The sequence below is a fragment of the Suncus etruscus genome, chromosome 2 (genome assembly GCF_024139225.1).
Source record: "Suncus etruscus isolate mSunEtr1 chromosome 2, mSunEtr1.pri.cur, whole genome shotgun sequence".
NCBI lineage: Eukaryota > Metazoa > Chordata > Mammalia > Eulipotyphla > Soricidae > Suncus > Suncus etruscus.
In genome coordinates this window covers 15407313-15427131 of record NC_064849.1, presented here as the reverse complement: position 1 = coordinate 15427131, position 19819 = coordinate 15407313, and the positions used below count along the sequence as shown (strand labels likewise).

Here is a 19819-nt window from a genome sequence, read left to right as displayed (position 1 = left end):
CTACTTCTGGCTCTGTGCTCAGAAATCCCTCCTAGCAGGCTCAAGGAACCATATAAGATGAGGACCTCTGTATGCTAATTGTGAAATCCTTGTGGTATTGAGTTTAAACTTGCTCCAGGATAATTTATATAACATAAATATCTTACATAAATTATCTCTTGTTTAGGGACCTTGTAATTTATAATTAGTCCATATTCATGCATATAAAATACTAGATTATGAAAGGTAGCCACAATCCTGATTTATTCACTTTTACTTATTTTTGTTGTTTTTGTTTTGGGGCCTCACTTGGCTTATTCTTGACTTTGTGCTCAGGAATCTCTCCTAGAGAGCTCAGAAGATCATATGGGGTACCAGGGATTGAAACTACTCAGCCCTATTTAAAGCAAATGCCCTCCCCACTATATCACTCTAGCTTCTGATTTATTTACCTTTTTTGGGGGGAGGGGTTTGGGCCACACCCGGTGACGCTCAGAGGTTACTCCTGACTGTGTGCTCAGAAATCGCTCCTGGCTTGGGGGACCATATGGAACGTGGGGGGATCGAACCTTGGTCCATCCTAGGATAGCGCAGGCAAGGCAGGCACCTTACCTCTAGCGCCACCGTGCCTGCCCCTATTTACCTTTTACATGGCCAATCTCAAGATGCCATCAAACTGATGATTTTCAGCCCTGATAGTTCTGGATGTCAGAATTAGCTTGAAATGGGTAGTGTGTCTGTCACCAAATTCACTGCCATGTATGCCAGAGGACTGACTGTTATTGATGTTCTCTGTGATAACTTGTCCTGTGGAACTGGTTTTCTAGAACTGACACAGGAAATAGTACAGAGAAAACTAATACCTTTTTTTGCATTTTATTCAATAGTAGTTTCTGAAGTCAAACTTAATTTATGCCTTAATAGATTTTCTTCACTGTCTCCTTCAGCTAATAAAAGAATTTAAAACCTACTTATTTTAATATATCCCTCCACGAACTATATCATGACTCATTTGTTCCTTTTCCTCCTTTGCCAGTTTTCTTTCAATTCTCTAATTTTGAGATGATATTGCAGTGTCTGGGTTTTTGTTTGGTTGATTTGTTTTGGTAGTGGGGAACAGTTTGGGCGCCAAACTTTTGATTCTCAGAGGCTGTTTATTCCTAGCTCTGTATTCAGAAGTGACCCCTATTGGTACTGCTGTATGTGGTGCCCTGTCTGTCAGAGTATGTTAATTCCTTTGTTTCTTCATTGTTTTGAAAGATTTGTGGGTGCTTGTTTGAGATTGAGATTCCCAATTATCTGAGATCTGAACTGTTTCTTTATATGTCAGCATAATGTTACTCTATATTCTGTTAATCTAATAGGAGTCCAGCCCTGGGTGAACAGTCTTGAAGAGGGGTGCTGTAAAGATTAAGAAAATAAGACAGACATATGAGATAAAAGCATGGGGTTAAGGGCTCATCGCCTCATTGATTGAAGTATACTTCTTGTAGGACATGTATTGTTCAGGAATAATCAACATTGGAAGAAAGGTAGATAACAAGACAAATTTCTATCTAATGCTAAGTTTAAGGGGGGGTTTACAATTCTAAGGGAATTTGTGAAGAAAGAGGAAGCTAAGGTAAAATATCTGAAGATTGTCATCCTCTGGAATGGGTGACAGATAAAAAACTGAATACAGAACTCCAGTGCACAGGCCTTTCCCTATAATTTACATTAAGAGCCCTCAGATCTTTATCTTCACATTCCCTTATACTATCATCTCTCTAGCTAAACTTGTTTATTTCTTGGATGTCTTTATATCCAACACAGTGTCAGTTCCCTTACATACTATTTCAATATTCATACAGAAAAATAACTTGTGATCCCCATTTTCCTGGAAGTCAATGTATAGGCATTTGAGGCAAGATATCAAAACCAGACATACACTTGGCATTAGTGGGGTGGAAGGGGTGAAGTTGTTATGCAGACATACTAGTACAAGCACAGTTTGGGGTTTGAGAATTGGGCAGTGTTTCTGGTACTGAGCAGCCAGGGAAAAGTGGCACATGGTGCAGGAATGTGGGGAGCAGAGTACATTGATGACAAAAGAGGCTGGCATCTGCATTATGGGTCCCTCCCATCTGCAGTGTATGTCCTGGGTCCTTAGAAAGGGGAGAGGTGGAAACGGGGCAGGTACTTTCAGGTGCAGGGCAGCCAGGACTGGGGATGTTTTAATGTGATTGTAAAGCTAAATCTTTTCATGTAGGAGGAAAATCTTAGAGCCTCTTTGTTTAGGTCAGACACTCGTGACACTGAGTAATATTGCTCTATAATTTGTCATCCACTTTTAGTAGAAAAAAAATTTAAAGGAACTATTCCATGACAAATATGGCAGATTCCCGTTGTTATGGAGTTCACTTGAAATTATAAGAACATGGTGTCCTTTATCTTTTCTACCTAATTTTTTTTCTTCTTTTCTTTGGTTTTTCCTAAGTGGGCCAGGTGGAAAACATATCTCCAGGTCAGATCATTGATGAACCCATCCGTCCAGTCAATATTCCCAGGAAAGAAAAGGATTTCCAAGGAATGCTAGAATATAAGAAGGAGGATGAACAAAAACTTGTTAAAAATCTGATTCTGGGCAAGTATTTTCTGCATGTCAGTGGTGATTTTTTTCAAATGTTTGTCCTTGGACTGGTGCTGTATGTCTGTAGAAATTTCCTATGTATACATGAAAATTTGTGTTCGCTAATTTAAAAAAATTATGCCAGATAATTAAATAAAAATATCTAGAATCCATTTATAATAGAATTTTTATTTTCTATAAAAATATTTATAAATTTTCAGGAGATTCTGATGGATAGCCACAATTTGGAGCTATTTTAATTTGCATGTTTTTGTTTTTTCCCTACTTCCCCCCAAATATATTAAATTATATATCTCAAGAACAGTTCAATAATAGAGAAGAAACAGAATAATTATAAAAGATTCGAGTAATAGAAGAAAAGACAGCATAAATGAGCTTAGGGGTGAAAGAAGCATTTAAGAGTAGCATGAGGGATGGGCAATAGCGCAGCAAGTAGGTAGAGCATTTGCCTTGGACATGGCAGATCTATGCATCCTAAATGGTCCCCCAGGCCTGCCAGGAGTAATTTCTGAACACAGAACCACAAGTAACCCCTAATGGTTACCAGGTATGGCCCATAAAACAAAACAAAAGGACAGAGTAAGTACAAGTCCCATCAATCTCTGTCTGTGTCTCTAGTTGGCTCAGCTAGAAGACTTTAGGTATTGAGGAAATGATTATGGAGTGTACCTAAGTTGCGAATTGAAAAAGCTAAAAATATCTCCTTTCAGCTTTTGCATAACATTCCTCCCCCTGGATACTATATTGGTAGCAATATGACTAACAGTTGTTCCTGATTTAATGTGCCTTGAATTCATGGTATTATTAAACTTAGTACTATATATAAAGATGTTTAAGTTTGGGGCTGGATTGGTGGGGCAAGCAGTAGAGTGTTTGCCTTGCATGCAGCTAACCTAAGACGGACTGCGGTTTGATCCCTCACCTCCAAGAGAGGGAGGGAGGAAGACTTATTTTCCCTGAAGGAGTCCTTTCGTGAGAACTGCACAACATGGTAGAGAGAGAGAGAGAGAGAGAGAGAGAGAGAGAGAGAGAGAGAGAGAGAGAGAGAGAGAGAGAGAGAGAGAGAGAGAGCGACAGAGAGAGAGAGAGACAGAGACAGAGAGACAGAGAGAGACAGAGACAGAGAGACAGAGAGAGACACAGAAAGAAATTGACTTATTTTCCCTGAAGGAGTCCTTTCATGAGAACTGCACAACATGTTCCTCATAAAGCTTTCAGTGTTATGCAAGCTTATTTTTCCTCTTTTCTTTTTTCAGAACTGAAGCCACGTGGCGTTGCTGTCAATCTGATTCCAGGGTTACCAGCATATATTTTGTTTATGTGTGTCAGACATGCTGACTACCTGAATGATGATCAGAAAGTCAGGTCATTACTAACATCAACCATCAACAGCATCAAAAAAGTATTAAAGGTTAGTTCATGTTCTCAGAATGAATTCTAATGATGACAGGATCCTCCTCATCAAGGTGCTTTTTCTTTCTTGGACTTGAGCTAAGTTGCCAGATATAGACCTTTTCTCAGTCTTCCCTGGTACTTTTTGTTGCAGGATCCATCTTCTATTTTACAACAGATCTTTACCATATTTCAAAATAGAACTCAAGTTGGACATTAATCAAAATTAATTTGATCTGGGGCGGGGGGGAATAAAAAAAATTAATTTGATCTGATTTAAGTTTATTCCTTGAAATAGTCTGCTCTGCAGTCTTCCTAAGATAAGAACTAGGACCAGAGAGATAGCATGGAGGTAAGGTGTTTGCCTTGCGTGTAGAAGGATGGTGGTTCGAATCCTGACATCCCATATGGTCCCCTGTGCCTGCCAGGAGCAATTTCTGAGCATAGAGCCAGGAGTAACCCCTGAGAGCTGCCAAGTGTGACTCAAAACCAAAAAAAAAAAAAAAAACTAAGTCTGAAGCATTTAGTAGAGCATGTATGAATATAAGGGTTATGATGCTGTAGTTTATTTAGCAACATATATACTCTAGATTTAATTGTACTCTAGATGTTTTAAACATACAATAATGTGTGGTTCATTCATATAAGGATGTGTTTCCTAACTTTGCCCCCATTATTCTAGAACTGTATTATTTTTCTTGAACCTGAAATGCCTGGTTTCTTGCAAGAACCACATAATGAAATGTATAGAATAAGGCTTGAAAAAGACCATAAAATTATATAATAGAGTAGAAAGTCCTACATAACTCAGTAATCACTGAGTCATATTGCATAATCCTCCTCCTAACTTTCTAGAAAAATAAAGAACATTATATTTAATTTTAACTATGTTCTGTGAAGATCTAAAAGAGTATACTCTAAGTACTTTACTTTTTGATTAAACTTAATAAAAACTTTTAGAATAGGCAGAAAGTGAGCATGATCAGGGACTTCTCTCAAATCTAAAATATCTTCCAGGAACATTTTTTTCTAACTGTAGTAAAACATACCTAACATAACACATACCATTTAATTCTTCACAGTGCTGGGGCAGTAGATGCATTCATGCTTTGCCCAATGGTAACATCTGTCTATCTCCAGTACTTTTTCATCTAATGAAACTGGATTTTTTTTTGTCTTTGGGCCTCACCTGGCAGTACTCAGGGGTTACTCCTGGCTCTATGCTTGGAAATCACTCCTGGGAGGCTTTGGTTACCATATGGGATGCCAGGGATCTAACACAGGTCCAACATGTTGAAGGCAAATGCCCCACCTTATTACTCCAGCCCTATCACTTCAGCCTCAAAACTGAAATTTAAAATTTTTCAACATGCTTTCCCAGGCCCTGGCTATAAACTGAGAAATACTGGTTCTCAGTCCCTACTAAATATATATTATATATAGTTACAGTCTGCAGTAGTTACATAGCTGGAGTTTCTACAGATTTAACATTTAAAAATTAGTGAACCTAGGTGTGGGCTGGAGCAATATCACAACAGGTAGGGCATTTGCCTTGCATGCAGCCTACCAGGGTTCCATCCCAGCATCCTATATGTTTCCCCAAAGTCTTCCAGGAGTGATCCCTGAGCATGACCAGGTGTGATCAATATATGTATAGTGAATCCATTCGACCATGTGCAAGGCAAGTGCCCTATCTGCAGTACTATCTCTTTGGTCCTAGACTTTTTTGTTTGTTTGTTTTTGTTTTTTGGGTCACACCCGGCAGTGCTCGGGGGTTACTCCTGGCTCTATGCTCAGAAGTCACTCATGGCAGGCTCAGGGGACCATATGGGATGCTGGGATTCGAACCACTATCCTTCTGCATGAGAGGCAAATGCCTTACCTCCATGCTCTCTCCGGCAAGCTCTTTCTTTTTTTCTTTTTTTTTTTTTGTGCCACACCCATTTGATGCTCAGGGGTTACTCCTAAGCGCTCAGAAATTACCCCTGGCTTGGGGGATCATATGGGACGTTGGGGGATCGAACTGCAGTCCTTCCTTGGCTAGCGCTTGCAAGGCAGACACCTTACCTCTAGCGCCACCTCACCGGCCCCATTGGTCCTAGACTTTTAAGTTGTACTGCTTCATAGACGCCTCTGAAGATAATAAAACCAGATGTTCTCCCTCACATCTTAATTGCAAAGATAATATATCAATCTCACTTAAATATTGTTAACTTGTATAAGTATTAAAATAATGATACAGAAACATTCTTCATACCCTTTATAATTTTCTTGTATTTTTTTCATATCCTGGTTTTAGATTGAGATATATTTCTCTATGTCACTCTTCTAGTTGTTTACTATTTACTCCATTCCTAATTATAGGACTAAATACCTTCTGTCTATAGTGTTGTGATGCTAACTTAATCACGTTTAATGTACGTACTATATTAAAGGTGATCAAATTAAGACGTTGCTTTAGATTTGTTAAAAAATTTTATTGACATTCATAGTGATATGTTCATCAGTCACCAGATTGTTTAGTGAAAATTTGAACATATTCAGTGCTGCGCTGAATATGCCCTCGTGATTCCAAAAGGCTATCCCACCTAGGTCTGTACAAATCACTGTATGGTATTTGCACAGGGATGAAATTTCTTAATGATACATTTATCAGAACACAGTCTCAGTATTAAAGGATTCGTGATTGTAGTACTCTCCAAGAAATTGTTTTCATCCTATTTCTGACTCACTACACAGACATTGTATCCTGTTGACAAGATTGTTAACCTAATTCAGATTTCAGTACTTTTTACTTTTTTTTTTTTTGTGCTGTCCTTTTTTCTGATTCCCATCCATAAGGAAAGTGAGTTTGAGTAAGCTGAGGTATGATAATACTTTCACCTTAGAGAATACAAAATTAACATTCACTTAATGAATTATTATTTTCTAATAACAAAAAGGGATTGTCAAGTCAAATAAAAACCAAACTAAGAGTTGACATTTTCTAGCCATCCTTAACACTACAGTGGGATTTAGTTTTCTTTTGTTTACCATGATAAAAGAATAAATAAGTATTCTGATGTTGATTCAGTTTTTATCAGGTTGTTATTTCCCTCAGGGAAATTAATTTAAATTTTTTTTTCTTTTTCAGAAAAGAGGTGATGATTTTGAAACTGTATCCTTCTGGCTTTCTAACACATGCCGATTTTTGCACTGTTTGAAGCAGTACAGTGGAGAAGAGGTGAGAAAATCGGTTAAAAAAGAGACAGCATGCTATGTTTTTTCTAGCATTTTGGTGTTGATGTATGAAGTATTTAACCATTTTTAAATTTAGAAACCCTTATTTAGAGTGACTTATGAGATCATAGCTTTGAAACAGTTGTGTAAGTCACAGTGTCTTACCTCTGATTGTTCATATTATAAGAAAACAGAACAGCAATAAAGTATTAGTCAATGAACTGTTACCAATAATTAAATGTTTTGTCAATAAGTTCAAGTGGACTTGAGGAATACTGAATTATTTAAGTGAAGCAATTCTATCTTACCATTAATACATTAAAGGTGATCAATAAAGTTAAAATGATGGTCTATATTGTTAAAATTTTTATTCACTTTCTCAAAGGTTAAATATTATTCACTTTCATCATAATATGATCATCAATCAACAGATAGACTTATTTTTTAATTATGTGACATACCAATTACTCTTTCTTAAGGGTTTCTTATTATTTCCCACAGTGTTTACTATATATGTTATTGTTTTGTTCTTTTTGTGAGAGTATAAGAAGCAGGATTTATAGGAATAGGTAAGATGGGATGCAGTGGGGAAGGATTTAGGAGGATAAACTCTACTCTAGAGTTCCACGATTAGTGATTTATTTGATTCCACAGCCACCATATCCTCAAACTAATCCACATTAAACCTGGTAAAGCCCTATTCTGGGAAATGTGGATCTTCTGACATTTAGAGAACATGACCTTGAATGGGTACAAAGTTACATGTTCCTTTTTCTGCATCTTGGTGTGTATGACATGATGACTTGCCAATGTGGATCCCAACTACTGTTCCCTGGAGCTTTCTAAGGCCTCTCCGCCCCTCCTGCATATCTGTCTGGAGCCTAAAATTAGGGCCAGCATGAAGACAGATATACATGTGCACCTGAGAAGCCTGTCTCAGGGTCCCTTAGGGCACCCATACAAGCCACAGACTGCACTCTCTACCCAGAAGGCTATTGGTAGCCACTGCACAAACAGTCCCTTGAGAAAATATCATAGGCAGCTTAATCGGTTGCAGAATGTCATCTAATTCTTACATTTCTCTAGAGGAGAAATAAAACCTTGCTTTACAGATGATAAAACTGAACTCAATGAAACTTAATCAAATCCTCTCAGTCATGAGAAATGGAGCCAAGATTCTGGGTGAGCTCATCCCCAAAAGCTTGATCACAGACATTATCTTTTGATCCTTGCAGAGAAGGCAGAGAAGTTTAGTAGCAGCTCAAGTCTAGGAGCAGGTGACTGCTGGAAAATATAGGAATTACTAATGAGCAAGATATGGTCCCTGAGAAAATGTGAGTTACAAATCAGAATTCACCAGAGAAACCAGGCCCCAATTATAGACCATGTTGTTAAATTGATCACAGATGCTTGACTTCAGGTAGCAGCCATTGGACAATTTACTGTGCCAGACAATAGCCAACAAGAGTCTGCCTATAAAATTGGCTTTGCATTTTGACAGATCTCTCTAAAATATTCCATATTCTAAGCTTACGCACTCAAGTTTATGTATTCATACAGTGATTCATGGTAAAGGGATATTTTTCAATTTGGTCACCAGTTTCTGTGAGTTTAAGGGAAGTTGCAGGTAATAAAAGAGGTTCTTTGGTTTTGTTTAATGATGGATGTGATTTGTTTGTTCTAGTCAGGTCTTATAATTAGTTAACAAGACAATGTTAACAAGACAAGATTATTTGAGGATCTACTGTGTTTATAAACAATATAGTATGTGAGTGAAGAAATTGCCTTGCACACAGCTGATCTGTGTTCTATCCCTCAGATTACATATGGTTCCCCAAGCATGGCCAGGAGTAATCTCTGAGCACAGAGCTAGGAGTAAGTCCTGAGCATCATCAAGTGTGGCAAAAAAGCAAGAAGTTAGTGCTTTAGTAGTATTTTAGATAATTTAGTATTTGGCATTAAGTCTATTGTTTGGTAAGTGGAAATATTTGTATTTTCCATATCCCTTGTCCTGTTATTCCTCTGGCTTTATGTAATATTTCAAAGTTAAAAATGAGGGATATGATGGAACTGAAGACAGAGCAGTAGAGGATGATTATCCTGTCATTTATGTGTGTGATTAATGAAAACTTTTTAATGAGAACAAAGCAAATGAGAATATTAACCAAACTTGAGATAGGCAGTATGTTTTGTTTTATCTTTGGTTCCCAGGGCTTTATGAAACACAACACTTCTCGCCAAAATGAACATTGCCTCACCAATTTTGATCTGGCTGAGTATCGACAAGTGTTGAGTGACTTGGCCATTCAGATATACCAGCAGCTTGTGCGGGTATTGGAGAACATCCTTCAGCCAATGATTGGTAAGACCTGGGCATTGCTGAATTTAAAGTCTCACAGGGTCACATGTTTGGGGATATGCCTTTATATGAAGAACATAAAGTATGAGAATTTAGTTCTTAACTACTGAAAGATAATACAATGGGTAGGGCAATTGCCTTGCATGTAGGCAACCCAGTTCAATTCTCAGCACCACATATGTTCCCCCCAAACACTTCCAGGAGTGATCTCCCATAAGTGATCCCTAAAAGGGTCTTGAGCACCTGACTGGCGCTAGGGAGGTAATAGTATGCATTTAAACCATGATTGTCCATTAACAAATAATGTCAAGGGTGAGGGATATGGAAGGAGTGTTCCAACTAAGTATACAGTAATTTTGTACATCATACCATGAACTTGAATAATATTGCTACCTAAACTTTTTTTTAAAGAAAAACACTCAATAACAAACACAGGTGCAAATGTTAGCTTCAGCCAATCTTATTTTTTTTTATCATATTTTAATGGCTAAACAAGAAGTTTTGACCTTTAAAATTACCACAATAAACTGCAATCCTCACTGCCCACACTATAGTTGCCCACACTAAACATACTTACTCAGTATGAGGATCTATGGGAGCTGTGTATAATACTAGATGATAAAAAATGAGCTGTGCATGGCCCTTTCACTGGGGGCTTCCACTTAAAGGAACAGCATTGCTGCCCATCTGCACTGTATCTTCTCTAAAGCCACAGCTTACTGCTCAACTTTTCTTGAAATTTGAGTTGTTTGCCTGTGGGATTCAGCCTCTCTTCCTAACTGATACATACTTTCTCTTAGAAACCCTCCCAAGATATTCTTTAGAAAATCTACCATTAAGATCTAAAATTTTATGACCTTCATGGAGTAAAAGTACAGAGGGAAAGGTTCTTGCTTTACATGTGGCTGACCCTGGGTCCATCCCTGGCATATGATCCCCCAGCACCACCAGGACTTATCCCTGTATGCAGAGCTAGGATTAGGCCCTGAGCCATCTAAATATGGCCAAAAAAGAAAACAACATCAAATATTTAGCTGTTTATATTTAAGAATTATTTTCTATTTTTTTAATCTTTTAAGTTGCTTCTATTTTTGTTATTATGTTTTAATTTACTATAGTTAAGGTGATGTGTTTATAATAGTGTTGGCACTTACGGTCTTGGTATACAGTCATCTCACCTCACCACGGAAATGTCATACCACCCCACCCACAACCCTTGTCACATCCTGTCCACCCCTCTTCTCCAATTTTGGAGTTACTATTTCAATAGAAATTTTTTTTCTTCATTACAGTTTAAAATCTAGCATCTTTTTTGTGGGGAGGATGAGGGTAAAGTTTTCCCTCTATTTTGATGCTCATTTTCTTAAGTGAATAAATGTATATATATATATATATATATATATACATATATACATGTGTATATAAATCATATTCCCTTCCAAAATTTTCTAATACTTCAATTACTCCACAGTTTCTGGCATGCTGGAGCATGAAACCATTCAAGGCGTGTCTGGGGTGAAGCCCACAGGTCTAAGAAAGCGAACTTCTAGCATTGCGGATGAGGGCACCTACACACTGGATTCCATCCTTCGGCAACTCAACTCCTTCCATTCAGTCATGTGTCAGCATGGCATGGACCCTGAACTCATCAAACAGGTGGTCAAGCAGATGTTCTACATAGTGGGGGCCATTACCTTGAACAACCTGCTCCTGCGGAAAGACATGTGCTCCTGGAGTAAAGGCATGCAGATCAGGTGAGCAGCACCAGCACCTGGAATAACCTCTTTTCATGGCCTTTTGGGCCTACTAGGTTGAAGAGGTCTGAGGCCTTTTTTGGATAAAAGCCTCTTATGTCTGTTGCCACTGAAGCAGCAGGAAAGCACTAAAGTTAGAGTTGTATTCTCTCATCTGGCCAGACTTAATCACTTCTATTCATTCACAATCATTTCTATGCCTTCCCACAAGCTCTGCTCTCTTCTTGTTGGAAACTATGCTTCATTGTGAAGCTGACTCATTGGAAGGAGTTGGGGGCTAAATGAAAAAAAAAATAATAAATTAAATGTAATAAGAAATATTATGTATAATATAAAATAAATATAATAAATGAAAAATAGTAAAATAATAAATAATAAAATGATATACCTGTTCCTCCTCCTTTTGTGTAAACTCAAGATTGTACTGGTTCAAGCATGACGATTGATTTTTGAGGGTGTGGTTACACTGCCTTTTTGTATTTTTGGCAACAAGATTATTTTACAGACTTTCAAAATATTACCATTTATATTTTCAGAAAAGCTGCACTGCCTTTTGTGTCTGTCTACTCTTCTCTATCATAATAGAATTGATTGATTTGCAGATAACTTATTTTACAATAAAGAGATAAGTGAAATTATTTCTCTTACAAAAGCCTTTGGTTACAGAATTTCAGGAAACAATAACTTTCTCTCCAAGTTAGCCACCCTGACCCACATCCACTAGAGTTATTGTTAAGAAAATTCCTTTCAATTCTTTATCATGAATAAGTTTGTAACTCAGTGATTTTATTAAAAAAAAGAAAAACTAGGGGTGTCAAAAAATAAAAAAAGAAAGAGAGTGAAGGAAGGAAGGAAGGAAGGAAGGAAGGAAGGAAGGAAGGAAGGAAGGAAGGAGGAAGCAGGGAGGGAGGAAGCAGGGAGGGAGGAAGCAGGGAGGGAGGGGGAAGAGGGAGGGAGGGGGAAGAGGGAGGGAGGGAGAAAGGGAGGGAGGAAGGAAGGAAGGAAGGAAGGAAGGAAGGAAGGAAGGAAGGAAGGAAGGAAGGAAGGAAGGAAGGAAGGAAGGGAGGAAGGAAGGGAGGGAGAAAGGGAGGGAGAAAGGGAGGAAGGAAGGAAGGAAGGAAGGAAGGAAGGAAGGAAGGAAGGAAGGAAGGAAGGAAGGAAGGAAGGAAGGAAGGAAGGAAGGAAGGAAAGGAGGGTGGGAGGGAGGGAAGGAAGGAAGCAAGGAAGGAAGAAGGAGGGAGGGAGGGAAGGAAGGAAGGAAGGAAGGAAGGAAGGAAGGAAGGAAGGAAGGAAGGAAGGAAGGAAGGAAGGAAGGAAGGAAGGAAGGAAGGAGGAAGGAAGGAAGGAAGGAAGGAAGGAAGGAAGGAGGAAGGAAGGAAGGAAGGAAGGAAGGAAGGAAGGAAGGAAGGAAGGAAGGAAGGAAGGAAGGAAGGAAGGAAGGAAGGAAAACTAATATGTCCATAGCAATAGCACATTATTTTTTGGTTTTTCGGGCCACACCCTTTTGATGCTTAGGGGTTACTCCTGGCTAAGTGCTCAGAAATTGCCCCTGGCACAGACACCTTACCTCTAGAGCCACCTCCCCGGCCCCAAAAGTCCACACAATGTCTTTTTGTTTTTTCTTTTTTTTTCTTTTTTTTTTTTTTTTTTTTGGTTTTTTTTTGGCCACACCCATTTGATGCTCAGGGGTTACTCCTGGCTAAGCGCTCAGGAATTGCCCCTGGCTTGGGGGGACCATAAGGGATGCCGGGGATCGAACCACGGTCCTTCCTTGGCTAGCGTTTACAAGGCAGACACCTTACCTCTAGCACCACCTCTCCTGCCCATCTGCAATAGCACATTTGCCTTGCGTGCAGCCAACCCGGAACAGAGTTGGGTTCGATCCTCAGCATCCCATATGGTTCCCTAAGCCTGCAGGAGTGATTTCTGAGTGCAGAGCCAGGAGTAACCCCTTACCACCGCTGGGTGTGACCCCCCCAAAATAATTTAAGAAAAATGTCAGTCTGTAAGCTTTTGTTATATGTGAAGCACCTGCTATAATATTATGGCTCTAACTTGCTGATTACTAAGCTTTGTCTCTAATCAAAACTTAAATATGTCCTTTTGCTGCATTTTATTTTCAGAACTACTGTAACTTGACTGGCCCCCTTTTGTAAACTCACATCTGCTATTTGAAAAACAGACTCGGCATCTTTGTTTTTCTTCATATTCACAGTCTTTGTTCTAACAACAGACCTCACTTTCCCTCCTTCCTTCTATTCATTAGCTTCCTCAGTCTACTTATCCATTGCCCACAATCTTCCCTAAAGACTGGACAAAGAAGAGGGGACAGTTCAGAGAAAATACTTAAGGGATTGTCAGTTCTCACCTTTGAAGTCCTCAGAAAAACTAGATGTGTTTTCTGACTAGCAATTTTGTAAGGACACAGTCAGACAGTGTGTCCTATTTTTCTTTCAATAACACTTTTAACATTTTCCCCCCTATGAGCCACACATTTAATGGCTTACTCCTTAAACTGCACTCGAATCAGTCCTGATGGGCCTAGAGGACCACGTGGGATTGCAGATCAAACCCAGGTCAGCCACATGCAGACAAGCACCCTACTCACTGTACTATCACTTCATCTCCAAGACTCTAATTTTTACTGTAATAACTATATTTTTTCTGTTAAAAATTATATTTTAGTCACTTTCTCTTATGTAATTAATATTAAACATCAGGAAAATAATGAAAAATTTTAAGTACAAGTGACAATATTTTTAAAAATTGAATAAAACTCTGCCTGTCATTTAAAATAAATTCCTGACAAATTAAGACATTTTTCTTAATGACATGACAAGTTTTAACAAATTTTTATCTTCTTGTTCTCTTCTTTTTGGCCTCAGGTACAATGTCAGTCAGTTGGAAGAATGGCTGCGTGATAAGAATCTTATGAACAGTGGGGCTAAAGAAACTCTGGAACCTCTCATTCAGGCTGCTCAGCTTTTGCAAGTGAAAAAGAAAACAGATGATGATGCAGAAGCCATTTGTTCTATGTGCAATGCTCTAACTACTGCCCAGGTAAAGCCAGTTTCTCTCTAATGAATGGTCCCTCAAGCCCTGACAGGAGTAAGCCTGAGCACTGCCGGTGTTATCCAAAAACAAAACAAAAAAAGTGATATTGGAGCAGGAGCACAGTGGGTAGGGCATTTGCCTTATATACAGCTGACTCAGGTTTGATCTCCAGTATCCCATATGTTCCCTGAACCCACCAAGAGTGATTCCTGAGTGCAAAGACAGAAGTTACCTTTGTGTACAACTGGGTGTGACCCAAAAAACAAAAACAAAAGAGTGGTATTTAAGTAAGTTATAGAGTCTTTTGACGATTACTCTTATCTCTCATCTGACTTCTTCTGTGTCAGAGTAGATGTAAATCTAAACAGACTTTGAAGCAAAGAAAATTTCCCAGAAATCAGGACATCTTGGTACTAGTTACAGTTATTCACAATCAACATTGAATAATATTGTTATCAATGGCGTTCTACATAATGTTACAGTCAGCAAGATATAACCACGAACAAAACAATAAAATCCCTGCTCTCAAGAAATAAATATGCCCTGCATTTTTATATTCTATAAAATATTTTTATCATCCAATCAAAATGGGATGATTCTTTAAGACTTCTCTATTTTAAGATAGGTAATCTTGTACCTTCAGTTCAGTACATGACTTATTGACTACATAGCACTATCCTTCTTTATGGGAGGTATTTTATAAAGAAGAAATAATTCTAATTAAAAAGAATGTATAGTTCAGTGGGGAAGAAAAATTTATTCAGCTTGTTCAACTGTAAGAGGTTCTAGAAGACACATCTCAAAGAGGGCTAAAGGAAATGATGAGGAACATAACTGAATATTTAGAAAAGTTAATGGAAAATTCCCATTAGACTGAGCATTGAATTTTAGGAGATGAGAGGAAAAACATGACATTTGGGAACAACAGCTTTAATATGAGGCAAGGTATAGAAATAAAAATTCCTAATATGGGGGCTAGAGAGACAGTACAGTAGATAGGGTCCTTACCTTGCACATAGGCAACCTGGGATCAGTCCCCAGCACCACATATGGTCCTTCTGAACCCCACAAGGAGTGTTTCCCTGAGTACAGAGCCAGGAGTAAGTCCTGAGTACTATTAGGTATGGTCAACTTTTCCATCTTTCCCAGGAAAAAGAAAGACTAAAAATAGCTTTTTATTTTTCCTATTTCTGTGCTGGCTCTTCAACTGTCATACTTAGCACATTTCACAGCATCCAAGTCTTATACAGATCATACATAGAACATATCCAGAAAGTAGCTAGATAGATACTTAGGACACTGTTGCTGTGTGTACTGGGGAATGGGAGCAGATCCCACTATGTAACAAAAATGTAACGAGAACTTTGATACTTTAATCTGTTTCAGATTGTCAAAGTGTTGAATTTGTATACCCCAGTTAATGAATTTGAAGAAAGAGTCTCTGTAGCATTTATTCGTACTATACAGGTAAGATATCTCTGGATTTCTTTTTCTTTGATTCGCCAACCTTTGGGTTTTAATTGGAAATTTTACAGTTTAAGAATGATGAGGTGTTGGATTCTAGAGAGATGGTATAATGGGCATGGCACTTGCTTTATATGCAGCCTGCCCAGGTTAAATCACTGGCATCCCAATTACTCCTACCAGGAGTAATTCATGGTTATAGAGTTAGGAGGAAGACCTGAGCATTGCTGGGTAGGGCCCTCCAAAAATATGGAGTGATTTTCAAATAGAAATATTTTTTGTTAGTTGCATTTATTTGTAGGATATTAAAATAAAAATCTATGTGTGGGGCCGGAGAGATAGCATGGAGATAAGGTGTTTCCCTTGCATGCAGAAGAACGGTGGTCCGAATCCCAGCATCCCATATGGACCTCCAAGCCTGCCAGGAGCAATTTCTGAGCATAGAGCCAGGAGTAACCCCTGAGCACTGCTGGGTATGACCCCAAAACCAAAAAATAAATAAATAATCTATGTGTACCAGGAGTTAGTTCATAGGGCTAGAGTGCAAACGTTGCATGATGGAGGCTGGATTCAATTCCCAGCATCACATGGTCTCCAGAGAATTGATTAGAGCAACCTCATCATCAGCCCATCAGCAGAACGCACTGCCAGGTGTGGTCCAAAATGGTATGTAGTTATGCAAAATATCGATTCAGAGAACTGATGCTTGCTTTTTTGTTTTTGCTTAATCTTTCAGATGCGTATGCGAGACAGAAAAGACTCTCCTCAGCTGCTCATGGATGCTAAACACATATTTCCCATTACCTTTCCCTTTAACCCATCCTCTCTGGCACTAGAGACCATCCAGATTCCAGCCAGCCTAGGCTTGGGATTCATAGCACGGGTCTAAATGTAATTTGAAGATAAACATTGACAATGAGTTTCCTGCTTGGTAGAGAATACAGTTCTTTCCAGTGACCTATAGAAAACACATTTTTAAAGAGAGTATGATTAATTACCTTCCATCAAGCGGTTCTTAACTGGAAGTCTCCCTAGAATGCTTTGATTAGGCTCCTTTTTTCTCTGTTACCTCCATAGATACCTTCATCTTGGATCAATTAGACATCCTGAGTTTACAAGCTAGTGAGTGTTGGGTAAATAGAAGAAAGAGGGGAAATGTGTCTTATTCAACCTGCTTTTATTTATATATTCAGCATTACATTTAGATATTATATTTTTAAAAACTATTAATTCCAGATACATGGAAATTCTGGCTGTTAGGAAGGCACCAACAAGGAATATCCTTTGTGCTGACGAAGAATTGAAAGAAAAATGCCACTTAATACTTACCAGTTTAGGAAATGATTACACTGATACTGATAAATTGAATTAGAAAAATATGTAATGTAATTGGTCAAAAACCTTTTTTGTGTCACTACAACATATACTGTTAAGAGAATGTTGGTTTACTGTATAGCATAGAATTTAATATATTAAGAATCTTCACTTTCTAGAGAAGATGATCAGAATATTCATGATCAGGGCTGAAATTGATTATTCTATAAATTATTCAAAACCATGTGTATCATAATTATGACTTTTGGATTGCAACTTCTGTAAGTGTTCTCAATATCATAAGATACTTTAAACAGCATCATATTCTAGAAATACTTTAAGATTAGCATTGCTGAATTTTACTGAGAATTTAGTTCAATAAGACTCAGATTCTGTAAGTTTTCATTATGAAATTTTCATTAAGCATTATCTCCATTTTTCCGAGAAATACTATATAATAAATCTTCTAGACTGTGCAAAATCAAATTCTTAGCTTTCATTAGAAATCCTGATCTGAATTACAAGCATAGATTTATATACTTGAACTGTTTAGATGTTTTCTTAAATATGACATTTTAATAAAATACGTGCATTGTTATTATTGGAAGTGAGTTTGAAGTCAGATGCAATTGTTAAAAGATAAACAGTTTGATAACTTACTTGAGCTTCAAATTAATTATATAATAAAAAAGTTAGGCAAAAACTACTAAGGTCCCTTTTACATGTAAAGTTCTCTACTTAGTATTTGAATCCTAAAGAAATGAGCTGCATATTTAGTAAGTTCATCTTTGAATAGAACGACCAGTGTTTGGTGCCTATTATTTCTGAGGGGTTAGTAAAATATAAAGTCACAAGTTTGTGTAACTCTGCCTTTCTGTATATGATTTTAGAAAGTTAGTTTAGGTAATTTTTATTGAATTTGTGTACTATTTTTATTTTAGATAAATATATTTGCAGAATCAACCAAAAACACTACTATTTCAATCAGATTTCATATCCCAGGCTGCCAATGTGGTCTTCAGTGATCTGTGAACTTTGGTCATATGGCTAAGTCTTGAATGTGTTCCAGGAGCACAGATAAAACTGGGGTTGGAGAGCTGATCAAAGAATAGAAGACAGTAATGATATAGGCTGGTGTTCTCAGATCCAGCAATTCTTGTAGGTCCTCCTCCAGCCTACCCTGGTGGAGCACACACTGTGCACACCAAGGATCTTTCAGATCATCAAATCATGCTATAGCAACTCTTCATTTTACTCCAGAGAGTATAATGTGTCTCATTCTCAGCCTCTCTGTCTTCTGCTGTAACATGGGCTATTGCTCCCAGTACCTCTACGGAGGTCTCCTGTTCCAATGCTGACCACACAGAGCTTCTGCTAGGACTCAGGTCTTTTCAAAGGTCTTTTCTACCTTTGAGTCCAGATGGAATCTGAATTCACTTCTCTCAGTGGCCTGAAAATCTTTAGTCATAACAGAAATACTTGACAACTAAGGAGCAACTGAATCTGGTAATTGATTCTGTGTCCCACTTCCTGTTCTGCACCACAGTATCCTTTTGCCATCTTGAGAACTGCTCGCCCTTTCTTTTGGTCCATTTGCACTTTTTCATCCAGCTGCAAAGATAGTTCCATCATCCTTCCTTCTGCTCTCTGCTTTGTTCGCTCTCAATTCTGCCTCTCACTGTACGATGAAGGCAGTAGATAAACAATCTTGACCTCCTACTCTTGGCCCGCCTGATGGCTTACCTCTAGACCAACTTTTGTCAAAGCTGTGTTCTGATTTCTTTTCTGTACATTCTTTAGTATTGTCCACAGTAAGAGAAGCAAGATTTTCTTCTTGCAACTTTTCTTATGCTAAGACTTTGATCTGAGAGTAACCATAATAGAGAAGATGAATGTCATTACAATTGACAGTGGAGCATCACAGCACCTATGGAGGTTTTGAAAATTACCCACATATCTGACACTTATTGCATCAAGTGCAAAATTAAAAACTATACATTCCATGTTAACTAGTATTGTGAATTGATACTTTTCCTTCCCCTCTCCCACTGCCCTGTTCTTCAATAACTTAGGATAAAATAGCAAGTAAATGTTGGTTAGGGCCCTTAAATTCTCCTATTTCTAGTAGTGCAGAAATAGCACCTTGTGTCTGGTGACGCTTTACTTCAGCACACTTTCTCTGTATTACCTCATTTTATCCTCACAGCAACACTGGGCAGTGGAAAGAGTGGCTACGAGAACCACTTGTTGATAATCTGAGAGACAGAATGTCGGTGCCTTGTTGAGCTCTTCAACTCTCGAGCCATGCAGCTTCCCCTTGGGCAGCAGTGGCATTGTGGGTACAAGGCAGAAGATGGAAACGATGTTTTGTGCTACATTCCTTTACTCCTGACACCTCTGGGATGCCCTGCACTAGCAAGAGATGCTCTTTTTCCTTATTAGTGCTGGCAACTGGCATTTGGTGTCAGCAGGTACAGAGAACCAGGTTCTTTGTGGTTATAAGAGGAAGCACTTAGACCCCAGCAGTTTTCTTTTTGTCACAGTTACTTGCTATAACTAGGTTTGACTTTTATAGTCAGTGCTCCTTTGGAGAGTCCTGGTCATTGGTTACAGGCCATCCCAGTCTGATCCTAGGGAGTGAAAGTTTCAGACAAA

The 19819-nt window shown here is 38.4% G+C and overlaps 1 protein-coding gene and 1 pseudogene across 1 annotated transcript in view; one reads left to right on the top strand and one right to left on the bottom strand.

Annotated features, from left to right (window-relative positions):
* The window catches only part of MYO5A (myosin VA), a 150238-nt gene extending 133444 nt beyond the window's left edge, over positions 1 to 16794 (top strand). Inside the window, 8 exon segments of the mRNA XM_049769351.1 lie at positions 2456 to 2602; positions 3865 to 4019; positions 7134 to 7223; positions 9431 to 9581; positions 11050 to 11332; positions 14218 to 14392; positions 15773 to 15853; positions 16587 to 16794. Of these exon segments, the coding sequence (XP_049625308.1) occupies positions 2456 to 2602; positions 3865 to 4019; positions 7134 to 7223; positions 9431 to 9581; positions 11050 to 11332; positions 14218 to 14392; positions 15773 to 15853; positions 16587 to 16739 (1235 nt within the window). The 3' untranslated portion in view covers positions 16740 to 16794.
* On the bottom strand, positions 8149 to 8276 carry LOC126002442 (uncharacterized; annotated as a pseudogene).
* Positions 16795 to 19819: the final 3025 nt, after the last annotated feature.